The sequence below is a fragment of the Callithrix jacchus genome, chromosome 6 (genome assembly GCF_049354715.1).
Source record: "Callithrix jacchus isolate 240 chromosome 6, calJac240_pri, whole genome shotgun sequence".
NCBI lineage: Eukaryota > Metazoa > Chordata > Mammalia > Primates > Cebidae > Callithrix > Callithrix jacchus.
This window is the reverse complement of record NC_133507.1, coordinates 93,103,318-93,120,395: the sequence shown is the minus strand read 5'-3', so window position 1 is coordinate 93,120,395 and position 17,078 is coordinate 93,103,318. Positions and strand designations below refer to the sequence as shown.

At 33.6% G+C, this 17,078-nt stretch overlaps 1 protein-coding gene across 5 annotated transcripts in view; it reads left to right on the top strand.

The window, feature by feature from the left end:
* THSD7B (thrombospondin type 1 domain containing 7B) overlaps positions 1–17,078 on the top strand; it is an 873,835-nt gene that overhangs the window by 639,456 nt on the left and 217,301 nt on the right. For all 5 annotated transcript variants that reach the window (XM_008998957.6, XM_035305018.3, XM_054257669.2 and 2 more), the window contains exon 15: positions 12,501–12,679. In XM_008998957.6, the coding sequence (XP_008997205.4) occupies positions 12,501–12,679 (179 nt within the window). The remainder of the gene's footprint in view (positions 1–12,500; positions 12,680–17,078) is intronic.

The window sequence follows — 17,078 nt, the reverse complement described above, 5'->3', positions numbered from 1 at the left end:
TCATTTGATCCTCATAATAATCTTATGCAGTGGGTACTGCTATTAACCCCATTTTCTAGCATTTTCTATAAAGGTCTAGATAGTATGTATTTTCAACTTTATCAGCTGTACTGTCTCCTTCACTAGTCACCTCTGCTGTTGCAGTGTGAAAGCGGCCATAGGCAATGTGGAAACAAATGGGTATGGCTCTGTCCCAACAAAACTATATTTACAAAAAGAGGTGGAGGCTGGAGTTGACCTGCAGTGATCCCTGTGACGGTTGATATCATTGAAGCTTAGAGGATTTAGGTAGCTCATGTTGAAGTGGAATATGCCTAGGACAGTTTGGTGTCTAAGGCTGCACTCTTGTCTATGTGTTCTCTTTATTATAACCTTCACTCCTCTCTTAAGTAGGTTGAATTTTGTCCCCGCAAAAGATATGCTGAAGTTCTATTCCCTAATACCTGTGCCTATGAACTTACTTGCAAATACTCTTTGCAGATGTAATTAAGTTAAGGAACTTGAGATGAGATCATCTTAAGTTTAGGGTAGGCTGAAAAACAAATGATTAGTGTCCTTGCAAGATAAAAGAGAAAGAGATTTGAGACAGAGAAACAAAAGGGAAACAACCATGAGAAGATGAAGGTAGAAATTGGAAGTATACTGCCACAGCACGGGAACACCAGGAGCCACCAGAAACTGGAAAGGGCAAGGATTTTCTTTTATAAACTTTAGAAGAAGCACAGCCCTGCTGATACTGTAACGTCGGGCTTCTAGAATGTTTCACAATGAATTAAGTGTATGAGAGAGCAATGGGAACATAATTTTTTCTTGTTTTAAGCTACCAAGTTTCTGCTAATTTGTTACAACAATTTTAGAAAAAGAACAAACTCTTTTTCTGTTGCTTTTTGCTTTTTCTTCAGTGGGATAGTTTGGTTGCTTTTGATGCTTTTTTTCTGGTCTCAAAGGCCCTCTCTTTTTGTGAATTAGGATTATCCACTAATAAAAGGACACTTTTATTAGTATAATTACAAGATTTATGGCTACTTAAATTTTTTAAAAACATAAAATTAATTTTACATAAATTTAAATGTCTTGACTTCTTTTATTTCTCTATTTCTTCTTTTATTCCTTCACCCCTGGTATATCATTAAATAAAATCTTAAGATATCTGTCAATTGCAGATAACAGAAGCCTAAATATAAGTCTCTGGATTAGATAATGCACAATCCATTAGGAAACAAAATTGTTGGTAATGGAATAAATTCTGCATTACCAGAGAGCTGTATAAATCAAAACTAGAAGTTGCATTTAATTTTACACCTTGGTGATAGTTCAAAGGTTTTTATAGTAACTTGCAAGGAGTTAATGTGCTGTGAATTCATTCTAGTACATTGATTTCTGCATTAGCTCCGTGAAAGGTACAGTTCTTTGGCAAATGAAAACTTTTGGAGGTAAATTTTTTTTGTCATGTAATCCATATTCTAATTATAAATTAGAATTTATAATAACTTGTTTCATTGTTCATGATTGCAAATCATTGTCTGGATGACCCCACAGTGCAGCAAATAGAAAAATGGACTATCTCTGAAGCTTGCTGTGCAGACATTTTATTACATCATGAACTTTCTTCTGTTTCACAGAGTTCCTTGAAGGAGGTAGGCTTTGAATAAAGAATGCTTCCATCTATCTATTTCTAGATATTCATGTTCTAGGTATTCATGATATGTCTTGTTGCCACCGTTAGAAATTATGTTTGAATGCTGGTGTAGTTATATATAGAATACTGATAGCAGTAGAAGTCAATCCAGCTAATGAACCTTAAACTTCAGAAACTTTATTACCATAATCCTCTTCCAAATCCTTGCACCTAAATTTGCATTCATAATTTTGCCTTCTATTTTAAATTTTAAAGAATGCCTTTTTCATCATATGATTTCCAGAGCCCACATACCTGCTCTAACATTGACTGGCAGCACAGAGTCTCACTCATTTTGAAGATTTCACACTAGAAAAAGTTTCCAACTCAACTCTTTCTTGATCCCTTCATATGATGAGCAGGGTGAGCCTGAACAGGTGGATCTCTGTATCATCCAATTTCTTGTCCAAAACCGCAGCCTCACTTTCCCTTTTTTAAAAAATTGGACATGTGAGTAAGTTTTGGCCTTGTTTCCATTAGTAAAGAAGTCCTGAGTTTAGGGACTATAGAGTACTGTGATGGCACATTTCATCTGAAGAGGCCCTGCTATTCAATTCCAGCCAATTGTTGCTATGCTGGAATGAGAACCCAGGTGTTCCCAGATCGTCCGCATTTTTAAGGGAAGTCAGATATGTTTATTTCATGCCAATCTCCCAATTTTTCACTCCTATTCTCATAATAAATATACAAATGTATAAATAAATAAGTAAGCAGGTAGGCAATAGGTAAATCTACTGTTCTGGTTCAATATATTGGCTGGATTCAGGTCAGAGTTCCTTTAGGGACCCTGGGAGATAAAGCCAAAAGAAGAGAAATACTTTCCTTCTAAGTTTATATATTTCTGAATCCCCCGAGTCACATAGAGACATCTTCCACTCATAACCTGGTGATTGCTGATGGTTAGGATTCATTGTATCAGACCTGTCTGCACAGTTGTTAAATGAAGCTGCTATTTAAAGAGCAGATTTATTGGTCATTTTGAAGGTACTCGTTTCCATTTAGATAGTATATTAACCATGTGTACATGTCACAACTAGTTAATTATAAGTAATATCTTATCATGTTTAATTATATTGTTCTCTAACAACATGCATATCATTTTTAATTACATTTAGTGGTCTTTTAGCCTAAGAGCAAAGCATTTGCCACTTCAGAATTTTCAAATTGTCTCTGAACCAGGTGCTCTGATCTCATGCTGTCTCTTCTTCAGTTCAATAGCACAATCAAATTTATATCAGAATTCTTAATCAATTTTCTGAGCCTCCCCAGTATAACCTCCTGCTGTGGTCCCACACCACCCTAGTCAAATTTATACTTCTCTTCAAACAAAAATTATTGTACAGAATATTTGATTTATAAACATTTGGGGTTCATGCTCATCTTCTTAATTTAATTTGTGGTCTCTCCCCTGCCTAGATTACCTTCCACATGCCAGTCTATTTATCAAATTTCTGCGACACTGTGAAGGTTATTTATTTTACGTTAGGCCATGACATATGTAGAGTTGTGCTTTAGGGATATTAATATTGCAGTTGACCAGACATGGAACGGATTAGAAGAAAGAAATTGGAAAACTGGAGCCCAGTTAAAGGGCCATTATAATAGTTCAAGTGAGAGATATATATTGAGTATCGGCCTTGGTTGGTGGCAGCAGACTTGGAAAGACAGACATGGAATGAAACAACAATTGATGTACTGACCCAAAACAGAATCTCTCATTTTGTCAATGTTATCCTAGTCTTTAATTTACATGGAAATGAGCTGGAATGAGAAAAGGCACCCAAATTTGAAAAGCATTACCCTATAATTTTTCTGCTAAAGTATCTTTACAGAATTATATTTTTTTCACAATCACCTGCCCCAGAAACATAATAATGAAATAACATTTTTACTTTGCTATATCACTTTTATTAGTGGCAAAATGTTAGTATGTCACTTTCATCATATATTAATATTTTTTCCACATAATTCTTATTCTTAAATTTTTTGACCCTTGCAGCATTATAAAGAATTAGAAAGAAGTAATGTAACATTTTTTTATTTTCACAGAAGAAAATTGAACTATGATGATTTAATATTTTATCCCAGATCACATAAGGTTAGACTTTGATTTATAATCCATATTGTGAGTCCTTTTTAAAATAATAAATTATACATTTTCCTGAAATATATATATAAGCTCAACTTTTTGCAAAGTCACATCCTCATTTGATAGTGCTGCCATTCAAACTGTGTTAACTGCTGATATGGCTTAATTGTAATTTCTCAGGACACTATATACAGATTCTCAAAATATTCTAAATATTTGTTTCACTATGCTCTTTACTTCTTCTTCTGAAGATGCTTTTTTGGGCCAATGTTGATCCATCAGGAAGGGATCAGTAATGTTACAGAAACAACCAGAACAGACTACTTCAAAACCTCGATGATTGAAGGCCACAGGGTCTCACTATTTATGTCCATCTTGGGTTGGCTGGAGACTCTGCTCCAAGTCCTCATCACTCCAGGACCTGGGTTGATTGAGCAGCCATTACCTGGAATATTGCTGGTCCTAGTGGCATAGGGAAAGAAAGAACATAGCAAATTATGCTGTAGCACTTAAAGCTTCCACCTAGAGGTGACACACTTCACTTCTGCTCACATTTTATTGGCTAAAACAAATTATAGGATCACACCAAACTTCAAAGTGTGGTAAAATGTCCAGGAACAGAACCTGAAATATTTGGGGAATAGCCTGATGAATACAAGATATGCTCAGAAATCAGCTTTCATAAAAGAGAAAATATGAAGTACAGACAGTATGGTGTAGTTTAAGGTGAAATTCTCTCAAGGCAAGAAGATGAAATGAGAAGACTTCATATAGGCCTTGGAGCCATAGTTCTAAGAATTACTCAGTAATATCGGGTTATCGACAATCTGTGTGTCTTTGTTGTGTTGAAAATGTCAAGTTTACTATGTGATTAAAGCATGCAGTCATTTCACTATAGCTATAATTTTAACAGCATTTATTTGCAGTAGTGAGAAAAACAACTAGCTTATGTACAGTCCTAATTGAACAGCTCAGATTGTTCTGTGTCTAGTCTTCCATTTGTCTAATATCCTCGATATTGTCTAAGAAAAAAAATATATTTTCTCTGCCTGGAGGAACCTGACACAAGGGAGTTAATTTTGGAAACTCTGCCTATAAGAACAACTGGAGATCCCATTGTGATTAAATTGCCTGGACTATTCAATTTCAAAGATCAGTTTTTTTTATGTGATTTGGCTGCTTGATTAAGTTAACATTGTTACATTTAGTTGTGGCAAGGGAACTGTCAAGCTAGTCACCAAAAACCTATGTGTACCATGATAAATACTTTTTATAAGAATTTCCTAGAAAATTAAAACCATAATCTATTCATATTATCTCAATTTGTCATAGAATTTTTATATGTTATTTGTATCATACAATATATGTTATTACATACCAGATTTCTTTTCTCATTTATAAGAATTATCTCTTCCCAAGTATGACTTAATTAGCTGAAGGGCAGGGTGGATTCTCTATCTTGTCAAGCCTTTACTAAAGAGAACATTCTGGGGCATAGTAATGATTTTTTTTTTCCTACTTGATAGTGAACTATCTCAACGAAGTCTGGGTTTGAGTTTCCTTTCTATTTCTGACTACGAAATGAAGCCTTTTCCTAGATGACCTTGAATAACTCATCTACATCCAAAATACAGTACACCAGTGAAATGGTGAATTATAATTTAATTAAGGAAACTAAATGATACTGAAATTATTTTCCTGATGGATGTAATATAATAAGTTACAGTGCTACAAAAAATTGAGTTTTAAGGAATGAAGTAAAACTTCTTTTGTTAATTAATTGTTTGAACATTGTATGACTTCTAAAATCAGCTACATTTCAGTTACCTTATCACATTGTGGGTCCAAATGAGATATTTTGTTTACAATACATTAGCATCATATATAATATTTAACATTATTTTGTCTATGCTGATAAGAGTTTTATAAAGCACAGGAAAATATTTTCTACTAGTAAACAGTAATTTCAAAACCATATCTTAATAATTCAGAATTTTAAAAAGAAGAGATAATAACTTAGGCACTTTTTAACTATCGTCTCACAGGCCTAACAGAGACCTAAACAAGTTTGGAAGCATTTTTATGAGAGCATGCAACTACTTTTCATGAGTGGTATTTCCCAGAAAAAGTATAGATTCACCAAGGCAAGCTGGTAACTCTATTGCATTTAATCTACATTTTCACATGCTGCTGGATTGAGATTTTAAGTAAATTTTCAGCACTCTCTATTCTTCTCTTCATAACAATGGCAAAGTACTGATCTAACTTCTCAAATTGTCTTTCCTGGACTAAGGTTAACATAACTTTTGTGATTTTTTTTCCCCACCTTTTCCAAACAAATATGCTGTTTAAACCAATCTGATTTAAGTCATTGGATACTTATAAGTATAGTACACTTTTTACTAGATAAATAGAAAAACAATTTTATTCTAATAATACTAAAATATATAAATAGAAAACTGGATATCCACATGCAGAAGAATGAAACTAGACCTCTCTCCCTCACCATTTACAAACATCAAATCAAAATGGATTAAAGACTTAAATATAAGACCTGAAACTATAAAGTTACTAAAAGAAAACTTTGGGAAAATGCTCCAGGATATTGGTCTGTTCCAAATTTTCTTGAGTGAGACCTCAAAAGCATAAGCAACCAAGGCAAAAATGGATAAATGGGATCACATCAAGCTAAAAAGTTTCTTCACAGTAAAGGAAACACTCAACAAAATGAAGAGTCAACCTACAGAATGAGAGAAAATATTTGGAAACTATTCAGTCAATAAGGTATTTATAACCAGAATATATAAGGAACTCCAATTCAATAGCAGAAAACAAAATAATCCAATTGAAAAACAGGCAAAACATCTGAACAGACATTTCTTAAAAGAAGACATACAAATGGCCAGCAGGTATATGAAAAAATGTTCAACACCACTAATCATTATGAGAAATGCAACTCAAAACCACAATGAGATACTGTATCACCCCAGTTAAAATGGCCATCATGAAAAAGGAAGAAACGAACAAACTCTAGTGAGGATATGAAAAAAGAAAAAATACTCATACATGGTTGGTAGTAATGCAAATTAGTATAGCCACTGTGAAAAACAGTATGGAGATTTCTCAAAAGACTAAAAACAGAACTACCATATCATTCAGCAGTTTCACTGCTGGATATGTATCCAAAAGAAAGGGAATTAAGATACAGAAGTATCTGCACTACAATGTTTATTGCAGCAATAATCACAGAAGCCATGGTATGAAATAAATCTAAGTGCCCATCAACAGATGGCTGGATGAAGAAAATATGTATATGCACAATGGAATATTATTTGTCCATAAAGAGAATGAAATTGACATCCTATCGTTTGCAGCAATATGAATGGAAACAGAGGATATTATGTTATGTGAAATAAGCCAGACATAGACAAATAGTGTGTGTTCTCACTCATATGTGGGATATTTGAAAAATTATGGATCTCATGGAAGCAGTGAAGAGAATGGTGGTTCCGGAGACTGGAAAGTGTAGTAGGGAGGGAGAGAGAAAGACAGGTTCGTTAATGGGTACAAAAATCTAGTTAAATCGAAGGAATGAGTTCTAGTGTTGAATAGCACAATAGGACAACTATAGATAACCATAATTATTGTATATTTCAAAATAAGTAGAAGAATTGTCATGTTCCCAACACAAAGAAAAGATATATGTTTGAGGTGATGGATATCCCAGTTACCCTGATTTGATCATTACACATTGTATGCTTATATCAAAATATCACATGTACCTCACAAATATATACAACTATTAAGTATCCATAAAAGTTAAAAAGGAAAAAGGAAAAAAATATTAAACCAAGGAAAAACAGCAGATTTTTAAATATTGAGAAAATGACCACATGGTATTATTTTAGCTCACAAGATTCTCCCAGATCTTAGCTTGTTCAGAAAACAAAACAAAACAAAACCTGTTTTCTTTTTGATATTGTGTTTCGTTATTTGAGCACAGTGTCAGTAAATAGAAAACAGGCTGTCCAGTGAGATGTTGGCTATTACTTTATATAGTAGGAAAATATAAGTAAATTAATGTAGATTATTTCTCAGGATTAATATAATCAGTATTTCCTATTTTTATATCCTTCAAAACTAGATCTTAATGGGAGAAAAATGTGTTTGTACTTGACTGATGAAGGGAAAAAATGCACCTGAGGTAATAATTCTGGAAAGGGGTTGTATTAATAAGACCGCCTTATTCAGAGAACTGTGCTTACACATACATCCATTATGCTAAGTCAAAGATTTCAAACTTTGGGGATTGGAAATAAAGACTGAAAAGTCATTTCTTTCCAGGTCCCTGGGCTTCAGCTCTATTTGGTAGATCATTAAATAAATACCACTGGTTTTAACATGGTAGAAATAATGTTATTTAATCCTATTTATGCTAGAAATAATGTTAATGAATCCTATTCAGTCCATCTTTATCCACAATAGGATATTTTTGAGCATCTACTATGTGTAATGAATACAGTTTACAAAATGACAAAGTGTGGTGTATGCTCTACTGATAATTCTGTAATGACTGCTTCATGCCTAATTCCTTATGCATACTGATAACTGAAATAGAACACTAAAGTATCCCTTGACCAAGTAATAAGATGGTCCGAGCAATGTATTCTGCATATAAACCACAGTGTAAAACACTTTTTGGTAGAAAAACTGCTTTTTTGGTAGCAATTTGGTTTAGATGTATGAGTGTGGCTAGTGAAATATTACGTAGATAGAACAGAGATTCTGTGGTATATTTTATGGAAATGAGTTTTTTAAATGTTAGTGGGACTTCCATACTTAGAAATTAGAATTTTTATGTGGCGGGTCAACCTTGTACACAGTCACATTTAATCATATTTTCTTGCCAAAAACTATAAGTATTAAGTATGTGAGTAAAACTAATCCTTTCAAATATGAGATAGGTGTAAGAATATGTAAGTATTAATATTCCTCACTATGAATTTTCCTTTGGGGTATACTCTGGCATGAAAATAATTTTCCTGAAAAATAAATGTCACTGTTGCTTAGTCCTGTTGAATTTCAAAATTATTTTATAATCATTGAATTATAACCTTGACTTTCATAGAGATCCTCTGGGTTTACTTCTTATCATAGGAAAAGAAAAAGGATTGCTACAGGCTTGCTAATTAAAATCCTTCAATATTCAAGTGTAGGTGAGAATAATTTAAAATCTTAGTCAATTATAAGGGCATCTACTTCAAAATCTGCTTTAAAATAGGGTCTATTTAGACATTCAAACATTTAAAGCTTATTTATCTGAAAGCTCCTGGAATCTCAGATTTGCATATGTGAAATATGCATGCCATGAGACTTAATCCCACCTAATTTTTAGTTTTCCTCTTTTATTTGGAAGCAAATGAAAGCGTTTTGTGACTCAGTTTCTCTGTAAAATTAATAATGTTGTGACTTCTTTTTAATCCTTTATTTAGCTTAACCATGTATCTAATAGTGAATTAGTAATCAAAACTCCTTAGAAATGACTGTAAAATTAAAATTATGTTTGAGGATTAGGCTTTTAACAGTATCTATTGGAGCATCTTTTTTCAACTCCAGAAGGATCTTTTCTGATGACTCAGATTTTAGTGTATTCTCTCTTATCAATGGACTATTATTGGAGGAATTTAAAGTCATTCTACTATTAATCTGAAATATAAATATAAAATTGAGAGAGAGAAATAATCAAGGAAACAAGGTTGTAAAAGAGCTTGTAGACCAGGGGAGAAAGCAGCTGGAAATGAATATTTCTTATATATGCAAATGGATGCTTTTTTCATGTTAATATGAAGAATGAAGAAAAAATATGGGAATGCATCCCAACACATTCATAGGAAACTGAAAGTCTCATGTATTTCTATTTTTTTTCTGTGAAGGAAGATGTGAGGTTCTTAGAAGTTTGAAAATAGGTGGAGTTTGAAAGAGCTATTTGTGAAATCAGTGAGAAGAAAGCTCAAAAGAACAACCAAGCAGTGTGAGAAATTGGTTGAAGATAGAGTACATATTGAAGTGTCTCCAGTGTGGTATCAGCATTTCCTTCATCTCTGCTTGGCAGCCCTGTTTTAAGACCAGAGAAGGAAGACAGTTGAACCAATCTCAGTCTAAAGTTTTTCCAGGCTGGGATGGCAGAACACTGGGGACGAGCCATCAACCAAATTGGCAAGAGAGTGGTTAAAGTAATGAACCAGGGAGGCTAAGATGATTAGGAAAACAACTCATTTTTGCATGAGCAAAGGCATACCTGTTGTTGGAGAAGATGGAGTAGTCTGTGTAGATAGAATTTAAGACAGAAGAGATGGGAGGGTGGGAGGAACAATAAGTTTGGCAGGCAGTGCTCAGCCTTCACTGTACACTAGAATCACCTGAGTGTATTTAAAAACTACCCTTTCCTGGGTCCCATCCTCTGAGATTCAGGTAGAATTCGTTTATGGTTCATCCTGGGAAATGGACTTATATTTTACAGACAGGGTTGAAAACCATTGTTTAAAGCCTTTCACAAAGAATGGTTTTGTTGTTTTTTTTTTTTTTAAGTGTGTTGGCATTTTATTTTAAAGGCAATGGGGAATTAGCAAAGGTTTAAAAAAAAGGAGAAATAAAAGTTATTTTGTATTTTACAAAATCATATTTTTCCCCTCAGAGTAATAGACAGATACAAAAACAGAACAATTAGAAAAAAGAAAGGCAGACTTGTGGAGAGAATATGGCAGTATTCTGGGTCAGAAATGGTGAGATCTTGAACTAGGGATTGACATAGGAGTTGTAGAATAGGGACCTATATTTTTGTTTCAATATAAGGATTTATGGCACATATGAATGCTTGTGTAGAATGCTGGAGGAGGGGCTAAGATAAGTGGAGATATTTATTTTGAATAATTAGTTTTTTAATTGTTTCATTAAAAAATACCACAGATGGCCAGGTATGGTGGCTCACGCCTGTAATCCCAGCACTTTGGTCGGCCAGGCAGGTAGATCATGAGGTCAAGAGATCAAGACTATCTTGACCAACATGGTGAAACTCTGTCTCTACTAAAAATAAAAAAATTAGCTGGATGTGGTTGCACACACCAGTAGACTTAGTTACTCGGGAGACTGAGGAAGGGGAATTGCTTGAACCTGGCAGGCAGGGGTTGCAGTGAGCTGAGATCGAACCACTGCATTCCAGCCTGGGCAACAGAATGAGACTCCATCTCAAAAAAGATAAAGAAGAATCACACACTTCACATCTCAAAACAACCTTTATTATCTCACAGTTTACATGGGTCAGAAGTTCAGGCGCAGCTTCTCTGGATTCTGTGCTTAAGGGTTTCACTTGGTTAAAATCAAGGTGTGGGCTAGGGTTGAGATCTTAGCAGAGGCTTGGCTGGGGAAAGCTCCCCTTCTGAACTCCCTCATGTTTTTTTGCAGAATTTATCTCCATGCAGCTGTGGGTCTGAAGGCCCTGTGTTCCTGCTAGCTTACAGCAAGGGGCTGTTCTCAGGTCCTAGAGGCTGCTTGTATTTTCCTGCCATGTGACCACACCATCAGTATTTCATTGCATGGCTATTTTCTTTTCAAGGCCAGTAGGAGAATCTCTCTCTCTACACAAAAGTCCCTCTTAAAGGATTTTCACCTAGTTAACCCAAGCTCACTGAGTATATGTCAAACTGATTAACCGATATGACATATTAATCATATCTGCAAATTCCATTCCCCTTTGTCATATGCCATAACCTATTAATGGGAAGGACATTCTGTCACATTCACAGTTCCTTCCCACACTAAGCAGAAGAGATTATACGGGCATGTACAACAGGATACAAGATCAAATGATTTTGCAGTTAGTTGGGACAGTAATACAGGAGTAGTCAAATTTTTTAGGAAATTAATGGCCTCAGTTTTAGACATGTTGAAATTTCAGTAAATTGGGCATCAAATTAGTTGGTAGGTGGTATAGAATGTAGTGGCAAGATCTGCATTGGAAGTATGTGTTTGGTAGCGATTATTAGAGGTGATAGTTGAAACAGTGAGATTATCCGAAGAAAGACTATGACAAGAAGTGGGCTGAAGACACAAAGCAAGGCCAAATAGAACTAGAACTTCTAGAGGCTGTACTTCAACCCACATCTCTTGGTTTCAGTGCAATATCCCATTATACAGCTTTTTGCTATTCTTCTACTGTTTTATTTCAATAATATTCCAGCCTTCCTAATCTGTGGTCCACTGTCTGTCCTCTTCCCATCCCCAAGTCACATTATAGAATCAACGTCTTTTTAAGTGACAGCCTTGCAGATCATAGACCTTTAAGGAGAAATGGACTCTTTCATGATCCTTGTTCTAAACAATGAATCGTAGGAATTATAGAATGGGAAACACAAGGCCCAGTGAGGGGAGGTGGCACCATCTTTAGCCCTGAGCTACTTCATTTCTTCTTACCAGAAACCAGAACTGTGTACTTTTTCCTGTTCCTTTCATCCCAAAATTGCCTACAAAGTAAACAAAATGTCACAAATTTGAATGCAGATGTCATATTTATTTATTTCTTAAAACTTTGGTCTATTTATCTGAGTACAAACTTATTGAACCAACTAGAACAATATTGTTGAAAAATCCAAACTGTGATCATGGAAATAGAAAGTTAATTTGATCAGTACAATTTAATCAGACCTTCTTTTCTTCTCTTAAATCTTTTTCTGTCAGGTTATATTCAAGAAAAATGTGTTGTTCCCTGCCCATTTGATTGCAAGTTAAGTGATTGGTCTAGTTGGGGGTCTTGCAGTTCGTCTTGTGGAATTGGAGTGAGAATTCGATCCAAATGGCTCAAAGAAAAACCTTACAATGGAGGACGACCATGTCCCAAACTGGATCTCAAGAATCAGGTAAAGTGCATGAAGCAACAGTAAAAAGCTAAAAAATCTACCCTCATAATTATTACCCATTGAAATTGAAGTCATTGTCTTATTACCAGGAGCTTATAAAAAGTTATCACAATCTCAGAAGAAGGATTAATAGGGCCAAAATTAAAATAACAAAATTAGTAATTGAAGCTTTGCCCACTTTTGGATAATGCTGAGACAAACTTGGTATTCTTAGCAGTAATAATATTTACAAAATCAAATCTAATTGATTTTTAAATGATCTTAAGCTATAATTTGATATTTTAAAAGTTGGCTATATATATATATATATGGTATATATATAAAAATATATTTAAATATAAGTAATAATGCTGGGAGAATATCAATTATTTCATGGCAATATGATTAGTGGTCTTATCCATCAGCTCCAAAAATGGTGATCTGTTTTTCTTTCACCTAACACTTTATCCTAATGTTTTTCATTCTCAATCTTGCCAAATCTTCCACAACTCTATAAGTCTCTTTTGAACGATTTCTCTACCTGTTTTCTCAAAAATAATAGATATTTTCATAAATAAAACCATGATAGATCCCTTTCCATATGTATGTCTAATGAAATTGTCATCCTAAGCAATCCAAGTTGATTAGAGTATTTCAGTTGGCTTTGTACATGTAACAGAGTCTATGATTTCGTTAAGAATTATAATAAAGAGCTCAAATTTCTCCCATGATTGCATACTGATAATTGGATTAGGACTGATATTTCATTAATCAATTGACTAGGTGGAGTACAAGATGATTTTACTTAAAATTTTTTTTTTTTTTTTAGACAGGTAAAGTGTGTCTCATATGAGTAGGCAGATCCTCTGTATTTGGGAAACTTAACAGAATAGCTACACATGCTTGTATTACTAATTCTAGTGTATGATTTCTATCCTCTCAATTCCATTTAGACTCTATACATGTTGTTTAATGTAAGGAAAATTTCATATGTCTTTTCTTAATTAATTTTAATAACATGTCAAGTACTGCTTAGACTTGAATATCATGTGTCAATTCAAGACCATTCTCATTAGCTAATGTTTTCTGAAGGTTTTATAAAAGACATATAACTCACTGAAATTAAAAAAAATATATTTCAACAAGATATGTTTAAGTTCTAAGGCAGAGCATAGTTATTATACTAGTTTTGATTTTAAAGGTTATGTGGTAAAATAATGACTATATTTTATTCTCTTTAAGAAGATATATACCTTTTAGGGGAAACAAAGCAGAGGATTATAAAATCAACATAAAGGTTGAAAAAACCTCACAAAATTTTGGTGAAAGGAGGAGTAAAATATGATTAATGAAAACAGGAGGGGAATAATGAAAGCAGAGATAGTCTGACGAGATAAACCTTACAAAGAAAGAAATAATACAGGTTTATGATCAGGAGGGAGACTTGTAGGGAAATACTCTGTGTAAAGACTATTTGCCCATCCCTGGGGAATTTTCTGGGCATTTAAAATGGAAAAGAACTATGAAGCACTTATAGTTATAAATAATGTGTTAATTCTTTTTATATTTTCCTCAAAACCGTCAATGAAAGCTAAGCTTTATAATGCTAATGTTAAACACTCATTTTAATATGCTAATTTTATGAACTAGGAAATTGTCAAGGGAATAAAAGGATTTTATTTGAACTCAGGCTTTAAGACTTTATTCTCAGTATGTGAAGGTAAATGTATAGATACATGTTTATAACATTTGAGAGTAAGAATAAGATAAGAGTAACTCAGTTTAAGAAGGGATGACACTACAGTAGTTGGGTGCCTGTTGTGACTTAAAGGAAACTTGTTCTAAACAGTTAATTAACATATAGCACTTCTACTTTTGGGAAGTAGTACAAGCTAGAAACAGTCTATGATTTCGTTGAGAATTAAATTCAAGTTCAAGAATAATTAAATTAATTCAATAAGTGAAGGTAAGTCTGTCTGTGGAGGGTTTCTCTAACTTTTGAGTTCCAGAAGGCAATTGCAGCCTTCCAAAGACACTTTTTTTTTTGATGATCAGAAATTATTCCTGAGTTTTAATGATCAGAAATAGAATTTAGTTTGGCTTTTATTTTGTTATAAAGAGATTTCATATATCAAACATGTATGTGGCTAAATTAAGAATTTCACCCCAATCCATACTTTATATGTTAAAAAAATTTATTTTATTGTAAATTGACAATTTGGGGGGTACAAAATGATGTTTAATTTATGAATACACTATGGAATAATTAAGTCAGGCTAGTTTGCATATTCATTACCTCAAATACTTTTTTTCTCTGCTGAGAACATTTGAAACTTACTTTCTTAGCAATTTTGAAATGTACAATACACTGTTAACTACATTTGCCATGCTATGCCATATATTTCAATTAAAAATAAAATGTGTTTCTCCTGTCTGAGTTTTTGTGCTCTTTGAGCATCATCTCCTCTTCCCTCCACTTCCAACCTCTGATAACCACCATTTTACTCTGTTTCTACAAACTTGATAGTTTCAGATTCCACATAAGTGAAAACATGCAGTATTTTTCCTTTTGTGCCTCGCTTATTTTACTTACCATAAGGTTTCTAGTTTTATCTATGTTGTCTCAAATGACAGGGTTTCTTTCTCTTTAAGATTAAATAGTATCCCATTTTCTTTATCCACTTATCTGTTGATGTAACTTAGGTGGGTTCCATAATTTGGCTGTTGTGAATAGTGTTGTAATGATTATGGGAGTGTAGACATTTCTTCAACATACTGACTTCAAATTTTTGGAGTAAATGCCCAGAAATAGGACTGCTAGATTATATAATTCTATTTTTAAGTTTTTTGAGGAACTGCCATATAATTTTCCATAATGACTTTACTAATTTACATTTGTACCAATTGTGTATAAGTAATCCCTTTTCTCCACACATACTTTATATCTTATCATAAGTTAATTGATCAGGACAATAAATAATAAGTCCTCTCTTTCACTCATAAGTCTTTGAATGGCAAGGGCAAATGACATAGTGAAAAATCCTAAATTTAAAAGAAATCCTCTTCAGAGCCATTCTTTCTATCTGTCTGTCTATGTATGTATGTATGTATGTATGTATGTATGTATGTATGTATCTATCTATCTATCTATCTATCTATCTATCTATCTATCTATGTGTGTGTAAGTGTATTTGTAGAAAGATCTCTGTGGTGACTTCATTATATATTTATTCTTATGTATAGTAGAATCCCATGTGTATCTTATACTGTATAGAGAGCTTTGTTTGAAGTTATTTATATTTTCTTAATTCTTCTGACAATAAATTGGGTTGTCAGCAATTTTCATTTTAAAAAAATATTCCCCAGCTTCCGTTATTTATGACAGTTCTTTAGAGGAAGCCACTGTTTGTTTCTCTAAGCTAGGCATATGGTATATTTAGAGTTACACTGACTGAGACTTTTTTTATAAAGTTCAATTTTCTGCTACCTTTAGGTTATTCATCTCCTGTCCAATTTGTTTTAGTTTTCGATTTACTTTCCTATTTTTGGAACCAGATTAATACCCTATTGCATTTTTACTCATAAGTAAGAGCTTTAAAAAAAATAACCAAATTATAACATTAAGAGAGGAACACATCTTTAGTATATAGGCATGAGGAGGATACATTATGTGTCAGATTGAGCCTAACATACTCTTCATAAAAATATTGAATTTTCATGCATGTTTGTTTTTATGTAAATGTCAGTATACCTGTATATACTTATTCATTCTCCTCCACTGCTTCTCTTTGGAATATGAGGTCTTTTTGAGGGCATGGGCTGTCTTTCAGTGTCTTCAACTCATTTCGGCCCCTGTACATTATCTTGTGGGTTGTCAAATTGTATTCACTGGAAGCCTTATTTGAAAAGTAGCCTTCTCTCTGGATGAGTGGTGCTTAGGTCCACAGAAATGAACAAATATATTAGAACTTTGGTCTCTTATGCTGTGATTTGTCATTAGAATTCCCAAAAATGTGAGTCCTTCTAGAGGAAAGAGATCAGAATCTCCAAATTATTATTGCCCAAGGAGTATTTCAAGATTTTCCTGGAGCATCTTGGGTGTTTCATTCCCCATTACAATCTAACACAGCAATATAAATGAAAGGTTGCTATTATGTACACAAACTCCTCATAAATTGGTCTGAATCTGTTAGTGAAATCAATATTTATCATCTTTCATAAAAGCCTTCTTTTTAAACCCAAACCTATCACCATGATAGCTCTTTCTCTAGAAGTGCCTAAATGACAGAAGTACTTGAGTAGCTTTCTGCTAAGCCTATTTGTGATGCTAAATACTTTGAGCATGCAGCTTGTCCAAAGCTCTTATCAAGAGCATAAAATATCTTCTAAATAGTTTATTGTATTATCAGGTCAGTTAGCT